The following is a 21,517-nucleotide window of genomic DNA, read 5'->3' on the forward strand; positions in this document are numbered from 1 at the left end:
TCAGAAAAAACATTATGAAGGTTACCTATCAAAATGTAAAGAGTTTCCTCGATATACATCAAGTTCCGTGTCTCTTGTGATAATGCCCTCTGTAGCGCCATGTATTTGTGGCGCCTGAACACATGAGGCTAAGGAGGACACATGAACCCATTTAGGAGAGCTACTTACTATCCATCTGAGTTAACATGGATGAGATGACTTGGAACGATATCTGATCTTAAATCTAGGAATGTAGGTTTGGTGCGCTTCGATAATTAAAGCCCTGACGTAGTCATAAATGATAAAACACACGTTCACTCGAGAAGACCGTATAATAACAGAATAAAAGAAGAATTGCAGCAGTTAAGACTACTGGATTGAAGTCACTTATTTCTGTGACAAGCAGTGCTCTGGACTAGTTTTAGTGACACTTTGGAGGCATACATAATAAACAGGTAGAACCTAAGCTCAGGCATTTGTGTGTTTGTTTCTGAGAATTTATTTCAGTAGATTTTGAGAATAGTTAAGAAAAGGATATTCATGAAATGGACATGCGGTTATTACATATTTTGGGTTCGTATGCTCAGAAGTAGAAGGTAGCTCTTTTATGAAAAGTGGGGTGTCAAGCATAAGTTTATTTCTGCTGCTAAAACTGTGTTACTTTTTTAGAGGTGTTTATATGAACAGCTAAATTCCGTTTTGAAGCAGCATCTAAACTCAAAACAAGTAATTCACATTGGCGAGGGTAGGAGCGATGTGTTAGTGAAGAAGAGGCATGCTTCATGGATCATATATAATTATATATGATTGTTGCAATTGGTAGGTTTGCTCATATGGTGTGATTATTAAATCAAAAAGGAGAGTTCCCTCCTGCTGATGGTAACTGGGAATTTTCGAATTCCTTCCTGTCATTGAGCCAGTTTGTAAATTCCTAGTTAGGATGTTCATTGCTTTTCCATATTATCGATACGCCATTGAAATAATATTTCCAGATTCTGATGTGTTCTATGTATGAGTTAGTGATATTTAACTCATTCCTCAAATCAAAGTCAAACACATAAAGAAAGGCCACATTTGAGACAAATGTGTTGTCCATTGAGGTACCATGTGTCCGGAGAAAGAATGAATTTTCAAACCAGAACCAAAAAGGGAGAAATGGGCATAATTGAGTACAAAGTATTTTGGAGTCATGGAGTCCACATTATATTGGACAATATTAAATATATTACTCACAGAGATTCCTCTTGAGGAATATTTATGTACAGTGCTTCGATGTCCATGCTAATGAGCAGTTCCTGAGATGAATGAAACGTTACTCCCTCAAGTATACTGATCATGTCCTTCATAACTCTTTAGTACGACAACTTTTTTTACTAATAGTCTGCAGAACCAATATCAAACTCCTGAGAGAGATTCTAAGGTAGACCCAATACCTGAAACAATCGGGTGTTCTGGAGTCTAAAGAAATACGGTATATGTGGTCGTTTTTCAGACAGAAAGGGATAGAACACCTCCTAGTTCTGCGTGACTAAAGAGATAAGATGCTGATGCCTTCCGGGTGGCTGAAGAGATGAGAAGCTGAAGCAGCGAGCCGGGAGCTGCAGAGCCAGGAGTCAGGAGCTGAGACCATACTCGAGGTTAGCGAAGGTCAGCGGTGGCTCACCATGGTCACAGCTGTCAGTGGGCACAGCCGTCAGCGGCCATTGGTGAATGCAGTGGTCCGTAGTGTGTGTCGCTGCAGTTTCTGTCCTTAGTCTGCCTGCCCTTGCTCCTGCTGCTGCTACCACTGACAGAGGGTGTTAGAAGCCAGGGGGAGTCTTTTGGGGGCAGCCAGTAGCCAATCCCGTGGTTGCTGGGAGGCGACATCCCCCCCTTCTCCCCTCCTGCAGTGCATCACTGAAGAGGCTCAAAAGTCTCTAAACTATCACGGGCGCTGCAGCTGTAGCTGGTTGTGAGGGAGTGAGCCTAGATTTCCCCAGTGAAAGCGGCCAGGCTAGTGCCAGGTGCAGCTTGCGGGGTCATAATCAGAAGACCTGCCCATGTTTCCAACCCATCCCAGGAGTGGCCTCACCCCCACTTCGTTAGGGCTCACTGTAGCCTACGAAAACCAGGCCACCAAAGGCGTGACACCAGCTGGCTGAAGCCCAAAGGCCCAGAGTACCCCGAAGGAGACCCGCAGATCTACCTGGTTTGCATCGAGAGTAGAATGATTGCTCCATTGACATCAAAGCTCCAAAACTCAATTCAGCAGCTTGAGACTGCCGACTAGTGACTCCAGAGAGCCAGAGGGGTTGAGAGTGGCCAGCTTGCCCAGCCCCACACCACTCCGCAGTGGCAGGGACCAAACCAGCTGCATAGGACCCAAAGACCATCAGCCTCTAGGCGGCTGGTGGAAGGCCCCAGAAGACAAGTGGCCAGAGGCGGCTGGTGGGGAGGACACCCAGGAAGGAAGGGAGGCACTAAGAGTATCAAGGCTCCATCAGTTAAGAGAGGAGGGGGAGGGTCCCTAAAGCTGATAAGCCAAAAGATTTCCTCATGCCAGCCAGCTGACACAACTGCAATCTGAGGCCCCAGCCCTACAGAGTCCAGGGCACCACTCCAGTGCACAGCAAGTCTAAGGAGGAAGGAAACACCTGTAGCAGTCTTAAAAGACCTTGAGAAGTGCACGGAATGCAGACCAGGCAAGTCTCTGCCCGAAGTCGTGCCAAAAGGCCCCAACAGCAGGACTTAAAACACACTTCTTATATAAAAAACCCCCAACGGAGGCAAACCCTTTGCACCAAAAGCTCCACCAGCAGGTGACACAGTCAGCAACGAGAAGGAGCCCCTCTCAGGCAGCCTCTCTAACTACAAAACCCTTGCACTGTACGACCCACAAACACACATTGGGAAATGCCAGACCCAATCCTGCCCTTAGCTGGGAACAAATGTGCAACTGCATGGGATCCGCATGCCAACACCAACGATCATTTTATTTAATCAAACAATAAAGAATCATTCATTCATTCAAACTTCTCCAAGTTAGACTGAAGGGAGAATTAACAACGGAGACCCAGAACAAATGGGAGGTTCATTAAGCAAGGAACCCACTAATATTGCCCAACTATTGGCCATCGGAATTACAAGATCTCCAGTCTGTGATTTAAATCAACCACACTTTCCCCTCCAAACTTCCTGTGGTAAATGAGGCACCCATTTTTGATTGTCCCTTGTTTGGCATAGCAAAGGTTGGAAGATGGATGCAGCTTCCCAGGCAGTTCAAGTGTATTTCCTGAATCTGGAGACCCAGACACTGACATAACCAAGGATGAATACTCGGCTTCCATTCTGTGGGGGCATTTTAGTTGAGTTTCCGATTAGCCCTTTTTTAATCCCTGTTCTTTAGTGGATGTTGTAGGAGAGAGGGTGAGTCCGCAGATTCTGTTGTTAAGGGTGAAAAATGTTGTTGGCCAGGAGTGAACTTTTGCCTTTCTCTGATTACTGCTTCAGTAAGGCTAATGACATTCAGGTGCAGAGTCTTCACACTCAATGTGCCAGTGTTTTGGGATACTCTTGATCACAGCCAGCATGAGCACTACCTCCTGTGAGAGTCATCACCTTGCACAATTGTTGTGTCTACATTGCAACCAGGAAATTACTTTTGAAATCAGAGTGATATGCTGCTAGTACATTTCCTATGTGGGCCATTAGGTGTGAACACCACATTTGTCCATGGCTTTGGCCTATAATTGTGACCTTTTGTTTTAAATGTGCAAGCAAAGTAATATATCTCTAATGCAATGACAAAAGAGAATGGATCCTGAATACCAGTAGTTGCCTCATGACAAGTTCCCTGGATTTTTGGCTGGTGTTCTCCTACCATAAATGTACAGCACCTGACCGCATCAGGATTAATTGGTGAATCACAATTAGTAGTGAAACACCTATATTCTGTTGGGAAATACTTCTGAAATAGTTTACATATTAAAATGCATTGTGGATAACTAAACGTTGAATTCATGTAAGGTACACCGCCATGTACTACCCTGGGTATCTAGTTTTCAGAAATTTTTGGATTAGTAAGTCACCCTGGGTAGCAGCTGAACCCGTGCATAAGTAATACCTTCATTAAGCAAGGCAAGTAAAAAATAATTTGGAATTTTCACAAGTCGGACAGTCCATGTGTGAAAACAGCGCTCAATAAAATCCAAATTTTCTCTTGCTAGCCATGGGAAAGGAGATGCTCTGTGTTCCAGGTAGGAAGAAAGACTGTTGGGGTTTTAGGTGTAGTTCATAGTCCCTCCCACATCCATTGTCATTCCTAAAACAAAAAAGATATCCCTGGTGTATACAGGGCTGGCTTTAATGCCGGTGGCACCAGGTACGACAATGACCTCCTTCTCCACGGATTCCCTCACTACCACCTTCCAACAATGGCCCTCGAGTCTCCATTACCAGTCTCTCTCTCATGCATTTCATTAGTTTTATAGTGCCTCTCATATCAGTGTAGTGGTGCCAGAGCCCTTTACATTGCATACACATTACACAGAGACAATTAATCATAAGTGTGTAAATCAGTGTATAGGAAATGTTATATCAGACAGAGGACTACAAGGTGTAGGGGTCACAAGTTATCCATACTGGTAGGCAGTATAGTTTGAGTGCTTGGTCTGGAGAAGCACAAACTTAGAATTTAAGATGTCACACCATGGTAGGGGGTAGCTTTACTAATAAGAATTGATTTCTACCCAAGTGAAATCTTTTTGCAACCTTAAAATAACGAAAGACTGGAGAAAAAAAATCATACGCTCTAATCTATACCTTGCAGTTTGCATGCAGATCTTTGATGAAAATTAATAGCTCACTGTTCTATATCAGGATTTAAACTTATAAACTACAAGTAACAGAAGGGTCTCTCTGATAGAAGCAGTAACGCACTGACTTATTTACATTGTATGCACTTTGTTATCTGCATGGTACACATGCTTTGCAGCAGGCATTTTAACCTTCTGTACTACTTTATGATGAGTCAAAACTTCCGCTAGACAAAACTCTGGTCTCTCAGCAATAAGGCCATTATTCACCAGTTATCTTAACATTTAAAAATTTGCCTGAAAATTGCTGGAGGCAAGGAATGCGGTAGAAGGTGCTTTTAAAACCATATTGTACTTAAAAACACGGCCCCCCTCAAAGTCAGCACCTAGTGCTGTAGCACCAATCACAATGCCCTAGAGCCGGACCTGAGTACACAGTCAGCACACGGTACGGTATCACCAATTGCACTGCCCTAGAGCTGTACCTGAGTAGATAGTGGGCTTCCCCTCACCACCCCACAGGGCAGAATTGCAGTAAGTCTCCCAATCAACCCCCCGGGTTGCAGTAAAACTGTCTGGGGCAGAGTCACATCCCAATATCTAACCAGCCAACTGCCACACCTTTTTTCGGTCTATTTTTACCTGGTGTTTAGTTGACATTTGTTTACCTGGGGATGATTGGGGATAAAATCCCCAATCTGCCTGTAGGGGGACAGAAAGACTGTTGTTCTCAAGGTGGGGAGTGCATAGGCCATGTCCAGTGGGAGCAAATCCCCCAACAATAACTTCAAAATATTCAATGGTGGTCTACCTCTCTCAGTACGGAGGTTGTGGGTAAACACACCATATACGTCCACCACGGGTAAATCAAATTAGTATGCTCAGAGTGGAGGAACAAAGGACAATGCCAGTCCATTCAATCAAAAATATTCCCTCGTGGCCAGGAAGGCTTTCTGCCCTCAGAGCAGATTAGTGGCAAACTATCCACCTCACAGTGGGCAGAAAGACTGCTGTGCCAAGGTAGGGAGTGTGAAGTCCCATGCCCTCGGAATGCACCCCACTAAACAGAGAATTGTGCAGTTCTCTTGCACCTAGAGGATTTTCTACCCTTTTGGGGAGCACATTGGGGATATACACCCCATCAAACCCCCGGGGGATAGAAAATATAATTTGTCCAAGGTAGGGGACCACTCCCCTAAAAACAATTAAGTGTTCATTTTCTTTGTGTCTATCTGGCTTTCTCTTCCTCAGGGAAGCACAGGCACATTCCCAGAGGGGCCGCTACCCTCCCGGAAAGAAAAGATAATTGGTGTCTACTGGGGAAGATCCCTGCTGAGAGATCTTGTGCTGAGTGTGATTCCCAGGCAGGGATCCAGTAGGGAGAGACAGCAGTGCAAAGAGGACAATTTCCCCTTTTTAATGATGCCTCTCATATGTGAAGCAATGTGCCCCCACTCCATTAGTACAGTTTGCTTTCACTTTGATGTACTGTGAAGACAGTGCAATGTGCATGCTAGCGCTAAAGCAAAGCTTACTTTGCATCCCGACTTAGATTTTAGAAAACAAAAAGCTTCTCATTTTAAAATAGGTGCATTTTCATTTCAAGTACAGAGGAGCACCAGGTAACACACTCCGCACTACAGATGGAGAGCAGAGGATGTTAATTTGTCGTGCTCCACTCAAAAGAGATTAAATATGGGATGTATATTCTGTGGGTACTTAACCATTAGCATATGAAGTGCTCTGCTTGTGGCTCCAAAGTAAACACTTCTGTGGCACAAATAAAAGTCTGGAAACATTGGGGCATATTTACTAATTTTGTCACACAGTGCAGCACAGAAAGTCATCTTGCTGCGCTGTACTGCATGACAGGGAAAGGGCAGCAATGCACCTTATTTAAAAGAATACTGTGCATTCCTAATTTTTCTCCTGCAGTAGTGCCATTTTGCCTTCCTAGCGCCAACACAGTCACCCTTGCACCAGGATTCAAGGGTGCCTGTGTTGCATAAAGGATTATTGTTGTGCAGGAAAGGGCACCTTTCTGCACAAAAACAATCCAGTTGAGATCGGCTGATCAGAGGAAAGTGACTGTTCCCAGGTTCTGGAAGTCAAGATGGGGTGAGCGTGCCTTTTTTAAGGCAGTGGTCAGCCTTTGGAACACTCTCCCTGCACATATTGTGAACCATAATTCATATCCATGTTCCACAAGCACATAAAAATGTGCCTCTTTTTGCAACCATAATTCCTTCTGATGGTCTCCCCCATTTGCTTTTGACGGTTATAGTGCTTTGATGCCTTTTTGGTTATATGCCCTTTCTAAATTCAAATTAAAAATTCAAATTGAGAAGATTTTCCCAATGTGTGAGTTTCACTAGCCATGAGTGGGACGTCACATCTCAAGACATGCCTTTATTTTCTGAATACATTTCTAGGAAGACACATTGGTTATCGACCTACAAATTATTTGTTGTATCAGTGATCAATGATGGTGTATGGAGCGAGCGGTGTATTTTATAGGGGAGGATTGCCTTTTGTGAAATATTTAAAATTATATGCTTTAAATCCTAGCACCAGAAAAACTAAAGCTGACCTTTGCACACCCCCTTTAAATATTGTCGCTCTTGGTTTGTGCAATGTTTTGAGCATTTTGCAGTCTGAAGAGCCTTTATTACCGGAACCTCAGGAAGAGGTCCTTTGTTTTGTTACTCATTACCAAACTCTCTTGTGCCCAGCCTATTCATGGGTGTTTCAAAGGTACAACAGTGGGTACTTTTAAGTTAACTTCAGACATTATCTATAAAGATGCCATCAGAATGTATCTGCTAATCAACTCCATGATCGGAATTTTGGTTTAACAACTTAACAGTAGGTAAGTATGCCCTTCTTGTTGTTATATCACATCTGCTTATTTTCAGGAGGAACTCAAAGGGAGACACAACTTCAGTTAGACAGGATATGCAAGAGATGTGATTACTTTTGCTTATCAAATTATCGATAATCAACAGATATATTAACTGCAGTATTTATTGACCTTCTTTGTGTCTGTTTCCATTTTGTTTTGTTTTGTAGACTTAGTCGACTCTCGTCCACAGGTAAAAGGATGTGATAAATGTACTCCTCATATATACTTTATGAAGTGCTCTCTGACTTTTCTTGTAGAATGTGATTTCTAACAACTGTGCATTGGATGAACTATCTGTTATTTTAGAAGAGAAAGACTCAGAAATGTTTGCACCAAAGCACCTGTCTCTAACTTTAGCACAAATTCATTTAAGGGGTGTAATACATTATATTGATATTGCAGTGAACAGGAAGGAAGGCACATGAAGGAGAGGAACTAAATGGAGAGGGAAGTTGAATGACAAATATGAACAAATCATTTCCATATTCAAACTGAGGGCATCATTTACAAAGAAAGGACGTATCGTAGCGCTGCAAGCCATTTTGCTGCACCAGGCTGCGTTTTAAACAATATGACGCATCCATGTGCTTTCCCCTGCACTGGAGCACAATTGTCTGCCATGCGCCAGTGCATGCATCATTGCAACATGTTGAAAGGGTGCCTACATTGCAGGGATGATTCTCTTTGTGCAGGGTGACTTTACTTTGCCTTGTAAATATGGGAAGGCACACTGCACTACTGGTGCATCACAAGAAGTGACGCACAAGCGGTGCAATGGGCTTGTAATTGAGGCCCTGAGGTAGAGAGTAACAACAATCAACATCCGTACATTGTAAAGTGCAGATCTGAATGTTGGATAGCATCTGTATCTGTATGAAAAAGTGAGTGTTCAATCTGACTCAGGGATCCTGGGGCACTAAACCCTACTTTAAAATCCAATTTCTGAGTGCTGCTCTCTGATGATTTATTGCGACTACTTGTGATGTCCCTGGGCTATTATGTATTCAATTAAACAACCCACAGCTCCTAAAACCCTGAGCTTTGGATGTAAAATTCCTAGCCATGCACCCGGGGCTATGACATCCAGGGATTGACACGTCACTTCATCCTGTAGTCTGCTCATACCCAGGATAAAGTGTACTTCGACACCCAGGATGGAGTGCTTCAATACCTACACTCTGATTAAAATATCCCCTCACAATGGGGTGTAATTTACCCAGTGGTCTCTAAAACAAGCATCTTGGATGCTCCCAACAACCACAGACTTGTCTCTTCCAGTACCTACTAATGCCCCAATGATCTCCTCATCTTGAACCTTGAGGGCTTCCAAAAGTGAGAGGTTCCTCATTCCTTGTACTCTTGGTGGACCCCCCACTCAGACACCTGGTTGCTGGAAATGTGCCCTTTTCTTGTCTCTCACCTGATTTTCTTTTTCTGGGCCTTTTTACTGAACACTATTGTTTCTGGCAATGCATGGTTGGGGTCCAATTTATAGTTATCACAGAGAACTATAACTGATGAATTTCAGACTTTTCTATGTTTGCAACATAATTATTCTGGTAAAATTTGAAACCTGATTGTCCCTTTAACTTTAAGTGTTTTTCAGTAAATTTCTTTGGGTTTTTAAACATTTAATATATAAATGTACTTTACATGTGCACCTAACTATAACGTTCCTTTAACCTTTAGGTTTTTTCAGTTAATGTCATTTGTAAAAAACATTTAAAGTTAATTTACATGTACTCCTAACTATAATGTCCCTTTAACATTTGGGTGCCGATTCCAATCCTTTAAAACCCGGGTATGATTCGTCGTACGGAGCGTATTCTCAGTACGACTCGTACCCAGGCAATCCACCGTACAATCCAGCAAGTACGATTCATACAGAAATACCATTTCCGTACGAATCATACAAAACACCTTACGGCTAAAAAATAACAAACATTCTTATCCGGGACAGCGCGTACGTGACGTCCGTACGGAGTCAGGCAGCATTTTACGGACCAGCAAGTGCGATTCATGCCTACGTCACTCCGCACGGCTTATTTTTTACGGCAGCCAAAAACTCCCGGGAAATTGAGTACGACGCGAATACGCAGCCCCGGTACGCGACGGACAGCCATGGACCCCATCCTACGTGTCATCCCGGCCCTCCTAGCCTACGACCTGGTGCACCAAAACCGCCGCGCACGCCGCAGAAGGTGAGAACAACACCCAGGGGCAAAGGGGGGGTCGAGGGGCAGGAAACATAACCCCTACCCAAATTAAAAACTACAATATTCTGTACATACATTACCTCCAGGGTCTGGTCACTTCGGGGGGCGTGTCCAACAATCCCTGCGTCCCGCAACAACGGAAGTGGACGTGGACGCGTACCCCTATGGCAACACTAGATTATTGATACGCACCGTACTCACACATCCATAGCGTGGGTACGGTCTGTATCACAATAGTAGTGGTGCCGTAGGAGTACGCGTGGTACGGGCCGTACACACTCTCAGAGTGGGTGTAAGGTCCGTACCACGCATACTCCTATGGCACCATTACTATAGTGGTACGGACCGTACCCACGCTATGGATGTGTGGGTACGGCCCGTATCACTATTGTCCTGGTGCCGTAAGGGTACGTGTGATACGGGCTGTACACCCGCACTGAGAGCGTGTGTACGGTCTGTATCACTATAGTAGTGGGGCCGTAGGAGTAAGCGTGGTACGGGCCGTACACACACTCTGAATGCGGGGGTACGGTCCGTATCACACGTACCCCTACAGCACCAGTACACTTGGGATACAAGGAGTACACACGCCACGAATGGTGTTGTATGGCCTGGTGCAGCATATCACCATTATATTGTTGTGTGTGGAGGCCAAGGAGAGCAGTGTACAGCACCAAGGGGGTGGGTGGGTGGGTGTATGGCTGCATAGGATTCCCAGCAGTGGACAGAGACATGGGGGTCGGTGCAGAGGACTCCCAGCAGTGGACAGAGACATGGGGTGGGTGCAGAGGACTCCCAGCAGTGGACAGACATATGAGGGGTGGCTGCAGAGGACTCCCAGCAGTGGACAGAGACATGGGGGTGGGTGCAGAGGACTCCCAGCAGTGGAGAGAGACATGGGGGTGGGTGCAGAGGACTCCCAGCAGTGGACAGACATATGAGGGGTGGCTGCAGAGGACTCCCAGCAGTGGACAGACATATGTGGGTGGGTGCAGAGGACTCCCAGCAGTGGACAGACATATGTGGGTGGGTGCAGAGGATACCCAGCAGTGGACAGACATATGTGGGTGGGTGCAGTGGACTCCCAGCAGTGGACTTCAATATGAGGGGTGGGTGCAGAGGACTCCCAGCAGTGGACAGAGACATGGGGGTGGGTGCATATCACTACCAGAACTGGCCTGCAATATGAGGGGTGGGTGCAGAGGACTCCCAGCAGTGGACAGAGACATGGGGGTGGGTGCAGAGGACTCCCTGCAGTGGACAGACATATGAGGGGTGGCTGCAGAGGACTCCCAGCAGTGGACAGACATATGTGGGTGGGTGCAGAGGACTCCCAACAGTTGACAGACATATGTGAGTAGGTGCAGAGGACACCCAGCAGTGGACAGACATATGAGGGGTGGCTGCAGAGGACTCCCAGCAGTGGACAGACATATGTGGGTGGGTGCAGAGGACTCCCAGCAGTGGACTGCAATATGAGGGGTGGGTGAAGAGGACTCCCAGCAGTGGACAGACATGTGTGGGTGGGTGCAGAGGACTCCCAGCAGTGGACATATACATGGGGGTGTGTACATCATTAGCATATGCCCACAACTCCATGGGTGTATGTACCCATCCCTGAGTTTTGACTATGATGATAGGGCCATAACAACACATCACTGACAGCAGTGTCCCACTCCCAGGAGGATGGCTGTCTTTCCCCCACTGCATGACACACCACATGTGGGTGTGAGGACAAATGACACATGCATACCCACCCCTGGCGGATGCAGCACAATACACACACTGAGATCATGCCACAAGACTGTATAGTCATGTCACTGCCTACTAAATTAAGAGAGCCAAAGGGAACACACATTGTCACGCACATCCCAGGAATGATAGGAATGTACAGGTGCTGGGCCAGCCACCAAGATGTCGTCTGTCATGGAAGGAATAGGGTGGAGTTCCCACAGATACAATGCCCACAATTGTGAGTCTGGTGCGCAAATACCCTGCAGAACAAGTACCATATGTGTGCTAGGCCTGGATTACACACATGCATAGTACTGAAAAGGGAGGATTTTCCATGAAGGCATTTCAACATACTCAATACACAAGTACAGTGACTAGCAAGTATGGCACAGACGATGCAGCCGGAGACATTGCTGAGCAGGCATGGCCATAGTTGAAAGGATCCGTCACCAACAAAGGAAATGTAGACACAGGTCAGCACAATAATTGGACAACTCTTTGCAGGGAAGATATCAGGTGCCACAGAGGAAGGAACACTCCTTGGGTCAATGTCTCCAAACCATAATAACACACACTACCAATGATTCTTGGCAGAGACCTTGTGATGGCACGCAGATACCATGGTCAACCTCATCACCATCAGACTCAAACATTTCTCAGAACAATAACACATTACCACAACACCAACTCCTGGAACCTCAGCACCAACATCAATACCTGACATGCAATAGTGTTCAAAGGAAAAATAAAATGCTTTATTCAGCATTAAACAAAAGGAAGTAATAAGAATATATACAAAGGCCAATGGCCAGTCCATTATATAAGTCCTTGGGTGGACACTGGGGCACACGTCTCCCCTAGCTTGCCTGCACACTGGAACCCTTAAGTTTGTCGACCGGGGGGGGCATCATGTGGGGAAGGACCAGGCACTGCAGGGACAGGAGGGGGAAGGGTTGGTGGGGTGGGTGCAGGGGTGGACGTGTCCACCACAGGGGGTTGGGCAGCATCAAAGGTGGTGGTTAGCTCGGCGCTGCACACTTCTGCAAGGGCGTGCAGAGTAACCTCTGCACTGGAAGAAACCCCAGGGACAACGGAGGGGGGGGTGCAGGGATGGGGTGCAGCGCTCCTGGGGAGGGGGTGGACTCAACTCCCCTGCCCAGGGACTTCCTTTACCGCTTGCGGGGTGGTGTCACAGTGGGGGCAGGGGTGCCAAGGGGAGTGCTGGTGGAGGGACTGGGTTGTGAGGCATGCGTACTCAGACTGTGGCTGCGTGTATGGCTTTGTGCCCCAGACCCAGTGGATGTGCCTATATCCCCCTGAGTGTGCGTGTCAGGATGTGTGCGCTTGCCCTTTCTTGGTGGTGTGCTGGCTGTGTCTGGTGTGGTGCGTGCGTGGGAAGGTCTGTGTGTGCATGGGACAGGTATGGGAGAGGGAAGTGTGGATGGGCCTGGGGTAGGGGGGAAGAAGCGCTGCAGGAGAGACACTGCTGCTGTCAGTGAAGAGTCCATGGACTGCAGAAACCGGTGTTGGTCAGACATCGTTGCTGACATGCCCTCCATGAATGACACCATCTGTGTCAGCAGTGTGGTGTGGCCATGGAGGACATGCAGCATCGATGCCTGCCCAACCTGCAACTGCTGCTGTATGTACACAGACTCAGCACTGAGGGCAGCAGGGGTGACAGGGGCAGGGGTGCGGTGCTTGGACCGAAGGAGACATGGTGGTGGTCTGCACGGACAGAAGGGACCGGAGCAACTGGGAGGGCGGTGATGGGAATGGAGGAGGCGGGGCCAGATGTTGGGCTGCTGCAAGGTGTTGTAGCAGCCTCCGCCCCCTTGATGAGGTCAGCCTCGGACCCGCCTGCGTCGTAGTTGGTGTCGCCACCAGGCAGGTCCTCTGACTGACTTCTCTCGCCCTCCGTGCCACTGGCTCCCGCTGACTCGCCAACACTGGTGGCACTGGTGCTGGGTCCCTCCTCAAGGTCCGTGCATGTGTCTCCCTCCGTTTCCGTTGATGATGCTGTGGGCAAGGTGAACATACAGAAAAACATCAGTCACCTGTATACATCTGACACATGAGTACCAAAACAATAGGTCACAGTGCATATCAGGCAATGCTTCATGAGTAACAGCTAGATGACTCCGCACATATGTAAGCCCTGTACTCCCCAGTTGGTAGACCCACCATGCCACTTGGACACAAGGAAAAATAGGACACACCAGCCCAAAACTAGACTGAGAAATATACTGAGAAGCTAGTCATTGGGAACAGATGAGCACAGCAATACAATGAAGTCATGCCACCTTTTGTTTACCCTGAAAGAAACAGGAGTGGTGCACCCAAGGCAAAGTACCACACCTCAATACTAAAGGTGTCCCCACACTCAGAGCCTTGTAATTACTTTTGAACAGTAACCCCAAAAACTTTAGTCCCTTGGGAATAACAATACTTCACACACTCGACATGTTTATAATGTGGGAATGTGCCATTTTGTGAACAGAACACACATGTGGCTGTATAAAAGATGTCTCCCAAGGAGGTGCACACCACACTACATTTACCCAGTCATTGAAGAAGCTGGCAGCCTTATCTACAGGACCCAATGTCCAAAAGAAATGGTGTTGTAGAAAGTACATATACATGGGCCCACGGATGTCTTGATGACTTGACACTCGTAAGTTGGTATCACCAACAACCAAGCACATACCCAAATTCCAAAACACTCTGGGAACATGTATATGTATAATCTGCAAAACAGTCTCATAAGAACAGTGTTTTTTTTAAAAATGGCCAGCGTGTTCCATGAAAGTGTAAAGGTGGTTTGTTGTGCACTTCCTTGGGAGACATCTGTCATGCAGGCACATTATTGTTCTTCACACAAAAACATCAAACTAAAGCATTTAAAACTGGAAGACATGTTGACAAGTGTAGTGAGTGCCAAGGTACAAGACTCTTTTGACTAACAACTTTAATTATGCCAGTTGTCACATGGCCATCCGTTCCCTGATGACACAGGTGGCAACACATCTGACCCACTGCCTGTCATGTGGAGTGGCACACATGTCCAAACACAGGACAGTGCATAAGCTGAGGGGCCTGCAATTGTGTCGTAAAAAGGCACACCTGCACTGAGGAGACACCCTCATGCCAAGCCTGAATGTACACACAGATGTCAGCTCCCAAAGACCAAACTACGTAGCATCTGGACCACACACTGGTGCCAAGAATGTATGAGCAGGAATCATGTATTTAAACTATTGACAAATGCTGCAACGCACAAAAATGCACAACATGACTGGGTCACTGCACGTTAAGTCTCTGTCAAGCCAATTATTGCACACAGGTCAGACCTGGCAAGGAGACATAAGGTCTGGCCATTTAGGCCTCGCCCGCACAAACCCCCCATACCTGAGACAATGTGATTGAGACAGATCAAGAAATGACACCTCTTAATCAGTGTTTTCAAAAATGTGCTGCAACATTTCCCAAATGTACTCCACATCACCTCGTGAGGCTGCCAACACATATATGTGACAAACAACCATCAACAGATTGTTGTGAATAGACACACAGGCACTGCCCAGTGTGAATATGCACAAGCCAAATGGGGTCTCCCTGTCCAGTGGACACATGTAGCACACTTTGGATAAATACAAATGAGACCAGGGAACAATGCCGCTGAGGCAAACCAATGCTGAACAGACAGAGAATGGGCACAGTGTTGGATGAGACACATGATTACGAGGCAAGGGTGTCTCAGGGGACTATAGTGGGCACACTGCTCCTTGTGCCTGGAATGATCTGACTGTAACATGAGCAACCGTCCTGGCACTATGCATATCTCCCACTCATGCACATTATGTCTGAGGCCACAACATTGGTCATGCATGCTGCAAGTATGTTCATTTGAAACCTCACATTCCTATAGTGAGACTCATCATCAGTGCCAACAAATATGGACCCCCAACAGAGTGAACAGGACAGGGCACAGGCAAGGTGCCAACACATGTCACAGACCACCCTCACACATGATGCATAAAGCAATGTGCACTTGGATTAACTGGCAGCCTAGATGACCATGTGCAATTGTGATCACACACAGACCAGGAGACACATGTCAAGGAGGGGAAGGAATGAATAAGAGCACCGGTTGACTTTGGGGGACAGAATATGCACTGCACATATGAACCCTGGCATTTTACCCAGGCTAGAGAGCACTCCCAAAAGCGGGTGACACACAACACAACAAACAGACATGTACCTACCCCTTCCTTGCTGCTGTCCCTCCTGTAACTGCCTATGCAGGTCAGGGAAGACCACCGCCAGGACGCGCTTCATGTGGGGGTTTAGGCGTCGGCACCCGCCGTGGGGGCGTGGAGGTGAGAGCCTCAGCTGGACCCGAGCTATCCGCCGGGTCCAGCACCGGATGTCCTGCCACCGTTTTCGGACTTGGGATAGGCGCCAACTGCGATCCCCCGCCGTCCTCACGGCCCTGTTGATCCTCTTCCAGATTACCCCCTTCTCATAGGCAGTTACCTGTGAGGATGACAAAGTGAGACAACATCACTACACATGCTCCATGTCAAAGAGACACACATTTGAACATCTTTGATATGTTGTACAGGGCATAGGATGCTGCCAAGGAATTTATTCTTACTCATATGTCCATTGGCCTCTGTGGAAGCCCCAATGCACTACATGGCATTGAAAGTACACAGGTGGCAAGAGGGGTGCAACACACTCCCTGATCATGGCACACACTGTGCATCACATGCAACACCAGGCTGATGGACAGCACCTCTAAGCAGTTACATGCTCTAGGCCACTAACGCAACCTCAGCAGAGTACACAGACACACACAGGCACAGATCCATCACCTGCCATTGGCAACAGCCGATACAAACCTCACTCTGCACATGTGCCACTTGCCAGTGGGGTGTCACAGGTGTCGGGCTACCTCATCAAGTCAGACACACAGCACGGCTTACTTCTCACATCAGATGGGTATAGCTGTTGCCTCCTCCATGCAGCTGTGGTGCAACACTTCACATAGACACTCACCCACATGACAAGGAACATTCACACACATCAATGTCCATGGGGTGTACACATCACTTGGACACTCTCACCACAGCTCCATTCAACTCACACACATCTGTGGGTACAGTCACCTGTCACACCGGGGGGACCACTGAATCACCTCAGGACAAGAGACAAAAAATGCACCTAAGGATTTGCCAGGCTGAATGTGTCATGCACTATGCAATGAATGTCACAGTAAGCACAATGCAAGTGAGGAGTGCACACATGAACTACATCATGTTCAGCATGAGAGACATAAGCCTCCCCCCCCACTGGGACCCACTCTAAACAACATTGCATGTCTGTCACACCTGGACACAATGCCAGAAGTGACAGTCACAAAAAAGGTGCAGTCAAAGGTAGTGGAGTCAGCACTCACCTGTTCCCCTGGTCCCCCATATAGGCTGGGGTACTGTGGGAGGAGCACATCCAGCAGGGCCTCATTCTCCTCCTGGGTGAATGGCTGGGCCCTCTCCACAGTCATTGACATGGTGCCAGAGGAAGCACAGACAGCAGCAGTGGGGTCGACAGGAAAGTTGTGCAGGCAAGTGCCCTCTCATTGGTTCTGCCTGACTTATATCTGTCTTGCTGGGGGCTTTCATTTACAGGAGTACAGAGTGATTGGTCAGACTCATTTGCATCCTACGTTTCCTCCAATCCCTTTAAACATACAACAAAGACACGAATTTGCATGGTACAAAATTTGCGCATCATAGCAAGGCAAACCCCACTTTGCAACATTGTAATATTTTGGCCCAACTGACTTTTCCAGCCCACATGATGTGCACATTGCAACTGAAATCTCGGTATCCATGACAACCAGCATGCATTTTGGGCCTAATACTTGTCCACTATGTATTTTTTGTAGTCAAAAACACAAGTACGGTGCGTTTCACACGTACCTGTACACGTACGGCGCCACTACAATAGTGATAAGGACCGTACACATGCTCTGAGAGTGTGTGTACGGTCCGTATCACTATAGTAGTGGTGCCGTAGGAGTACGCATGTGTGTACGGAGCGTACACACACGTACTGCTACGGCTCCACTTCTAAAGTGATACGGACCTTACACACGACGTGTGTACGGTCCGTACCACGCGTACTCCTATGGCACCACTACTATAGTGATACGGACTGTACACACGCTCTGACAGCGTGTGTACGGTCCGTATCACTATAGTAGTGGTGCCGTAGGAGTACGCATGTGTGTACGGAGCGTACACACACGCGTACTGCTACGGCACCACTCCTATAGTGATACGGATCGTACACACGATGTGTATACAGTCTGTACCACGCGTACTCTTACGGCACCACTCCTATAGTGATACGGACCGTACACACGGCGTGTGTACAGTCCGTACCACGCGTACTCCTACGGCACCACTCCTATAGTGATACGGACCGTGCACAAGCTCTCAGAGCGTGTGTACTGTGCATTTCACACACTTACACTGATGATACGAGGTGCACATGAAAGGAATGGAGGTCTCAGACTCGCAAAAGGCTGTACATCAAGTTATTGTCATTGCAGACTTTCGTGTGCTGGGCCTAGGTGTGTCAGGCAGTGAAATTGGACATGTCTCCTCATGTAGTTGCACAATTGATGTGTGATGACCTGTGTACACAAGTCATGTGTGATGGGGCACTATGTGGCACACTTCCCCTTCACACTTTGCACATGTGTGCCTGTAGTCCAAACGTGTCAAGCACAGCATCACTGGCATGGCACAGTCACCACCACCCGCAACTGTTCCCTGATGCCATGGACTGGGACACTACCAACTGACATTTAACGTTCCGTGTGCCCCGATGTGACTATGTCATGTGTGTGTCATGTTTTCCTATGAGCTTGCTGTTAGTGTTCTGTCAACTACATCTGCTGTTGCTGCATCCAACATGTGTCTGTGTGGAGATGGGCATGGCACACATCTGCGCACACCATGCCACATGTGGATTCCCACGTAAGCAGGGTCTGTATGCATCGGACATGACATTTTCACATGAGGACATATCTGCGTCGTCTCAATGTCTGTGGTTTCTGTTTTCACCTGTGCCCCTTCATTGCAATGTGTTTGATCTGTACATTTGACATTCCATGTGACCTGTGTGTCTAGCTTGCCGTCAGCTGTCTGTATGAGATGACATCCTTTAAATGCAGATATGTGGATGTATGTCACTCCTGTGATGTCTCAGGCTGTTCACTCAGACTGGCCCCCAGGTTGTTTCAGGGCATGTCATGTTGACTTGCCAATCAACGGATGTATCTTGCTTCTTGTAGGAGTATCACCAAGCTGGCATACGTGTCCTGGATGTATTGCACAGACCAGACTTTGTATTCATCTGATGTGTAGTAGCAGTTTAGCATGTGCTCTGTTCATTGACATTGATGAGGTCATGCTCAAAATCTTCGTTCTTCAATTCCATTTTCTGCAGGGCACTGCCTGTCCCCCGACCAATGCCAGACTTGGGTGCCATGAGGGAACGTGACTGCATTCGACTTTACAGATTCACACCACAGTTGATTGAGGATTTGACCGCCAAGCTGGCACCACACCTCCAACCGCGACACAGGTATCCTACTGCGCTGAACCCCAAGATGAAGGTGATGTCAGCCTTACATTTTTTTGCCACCAGTACGTTTAAATTCACCATAGATGATGTTGGTGGGATATCCCAGACAATGTTCAGCCGCGACCTGCGTGATGTTTTGGCAGCCATGTTTGAGCACTTTGATGAATTCATCCATTTCCCTACTCCTGAGGAGTTGACAGGTGTCAAGGGTGATTTCTATGCCCTGGGAGGGATGCCCCATGTCATTGGGTCCATTGATGGGACACATGTAGCTTTGGTACCACCACAGGCACAGGAGGTAGCCTATCGCAACCGTAAACATTACCACTCAATAAATGTCCTTGTGGTGTGTCTTGCTAACATGCTGATTTCCCATGTCTGTGCATGTTTTCCAGGGTCAGCACACGATGCCTACATCATGAGGTGTAGCAGGGTGCCACAAAGGATGCTGCGTCTGCACAACGAACAAGCGTGTCTTGTTGGTGGGTATACTCTGTTTGGCCTGTGTGTTGCGGTATCTCTGCCTCTTACGGCATCTCCTGACCCACTTATTTACATGATGTTTCCATGTAGGGGACTCTGGATATCCCAACATGCCATGGCTGATGACACCTCTCCGCAACCCAAGATCAGCTGCAGATCACCACTACAACAATGCACACGGGCAGACCAGGCGAGTGATTGAGAGGACGTTTGGCCTCCTGAAGAGCCGATTCCGGTGCCTTGACAAGACAGGCGGGTCCCTCCCATATGCACCGGTGAAGGTCTGCAATATCTTCCTCGTGTGCTGCATGCTGCACAAGATGGCAGTGGAGAAGGCAGTGCCACTCATCCTGGATGAGCAGGATACATCCACCCGTGGAGGATGAAGGGCTTGGTCAGGAGGCAAGTGAGGAGGAGGAGGAGGAGGATATCCGGAGTCAGCTCATATGCAACTTCTTCTCATAATGGTGAGTCACTGGGTCTGAGGGTGCACGCTTGTATCCTTGGGTGGCATGTGTTGCAATGTGTGTGTCCAGCTGACTGTATGCTAAGTGACTTAGATGTGTGTTCTGATGTGTCACTCGAGTGAGGATGTCATTCCACACATTTTCACAGAGACACTTTCTTTTAAATTAGCATGGGGACAACATTGTTCATGTTTAGTAAATGACCATGTATGCGGAGATAAATCTTTGCGCTCACTTCTTGTGTGTCTGTCATTCCCAGGTACTTGCGCATGTTGTCTGCTCGTGTCATCGTTGTCCTCCTGCTATTCCTCATGAGTATTGCAACGTGTGGTAAATCAGCGTTCCATGCACGAACACGGGGAAATGTCATTTTGGGTAAATATTGAAGCAAGGCTTTTTTGGGGTGGTACGTGTTTGGAATGTGTGGGGACTGCTCCTGTACATGTTGGGTTCACATGCATACATGTTGACTCACCATGGGGCACATAACATGTAGCATTACACCCATGAATTGATAGTCACCCTTCCTGACAGTCATCTGTAATGGGTTTTGGATTCAGGTGAAGGCATCAATGTGGGTAAAAATTCCCTCTGAAACATACGGGATGCTACGGGGGAACATAGTGTGGGACATCCCCATAACAGGCTCAATGGTGAATTGCAGCCTCTCCGTGTGCAGGAGGAGGTGTTTTGCTCATCCCCTTAACTTGTGTGCCAGTTCATTTGGATTTACAACATCCGTGTTGTGAAGGGGGTGTCCAGCGTAGGTCCCACATGTTCAGTCAATTGACCTGTGAGTCTGTTCACATTGCTGCATTTCCCTTAGTGTGAGTTTGAGTAATAAAGGTGTTTCTCACACTCATAAGTGCCTCATCTCTGTCAATGCAGGTCTCTTGCCACTTTGCATGCGTCAGCTCAGGCATAGTTGTCAAAGATTGTGCCTAGGAGTGTATGTGTAGTTCGTCAACATGCATGCAGTTCTTCATGGATAATGATCTCTATTGTGCATGAGGTCCATGGGTGTGTATGTTTTTGGCCAGGTTGCTCCCCCCCAACGGTCCGTCCACACCTGCTGAGCATGTGTCTCCTGTGCGCAGCTCGGCCTTCTGTTTCCTGATCCTGTGTCAGTCATCTTTTGTGATTGTTCATCCATTTTCTCTGGGTGAGCCATGACTAACCTGACACACCTTCCTTTATGTACGCCTGTTGGAATTGTTGTCCTTTCTGACCTCCTTGTCTTTGTGTGCTACTTTCGGCCTAGTTTCCAGTACATGCCAACTGCTG

The 21,517-nt window shown here is 47.4% G+C and overlaps 1 protein-coding gene across 1 annotated transcript in view; it reads left to right on the forward strand.

Annotated features, from left to right (window-relative positions):
* LOC146834630 (vitellogenin-A2-like) overlaps positions 1 to 21,517 on the forward strand; it is a 119,980-nt gene that overhangs the window by 63,799 nt on the left and 34,664 nt on the right. The window contains exon 12 of the mRNA XM_085599934.1: positions 7,842 to 7,864. Within this exon, the coding sequence (XP_085456060.1) occupies positions 7,842 to 7,847 (6 nt within the window). The 3' untranslated portion in view covers positions 7,848 to 7,864. The remainder of the gene's footprint in view (positions 1 to 7,841; positions 7,865 to 21,517) is intronic.

This window comes from Triturus cristatus, chromosome 4_2 (assembly GCF_964204655.1).
Source record: "Triturus cristatus chromosome 4_2, aTriCri1.1, whole genome shotgun sequence".
Classification (NCBI taxonomy): Eukaryota; Metazoa; Chordata; class Amphibia; order Caudata; family Salamandridae; genus Triturus; species Triturus cristatus.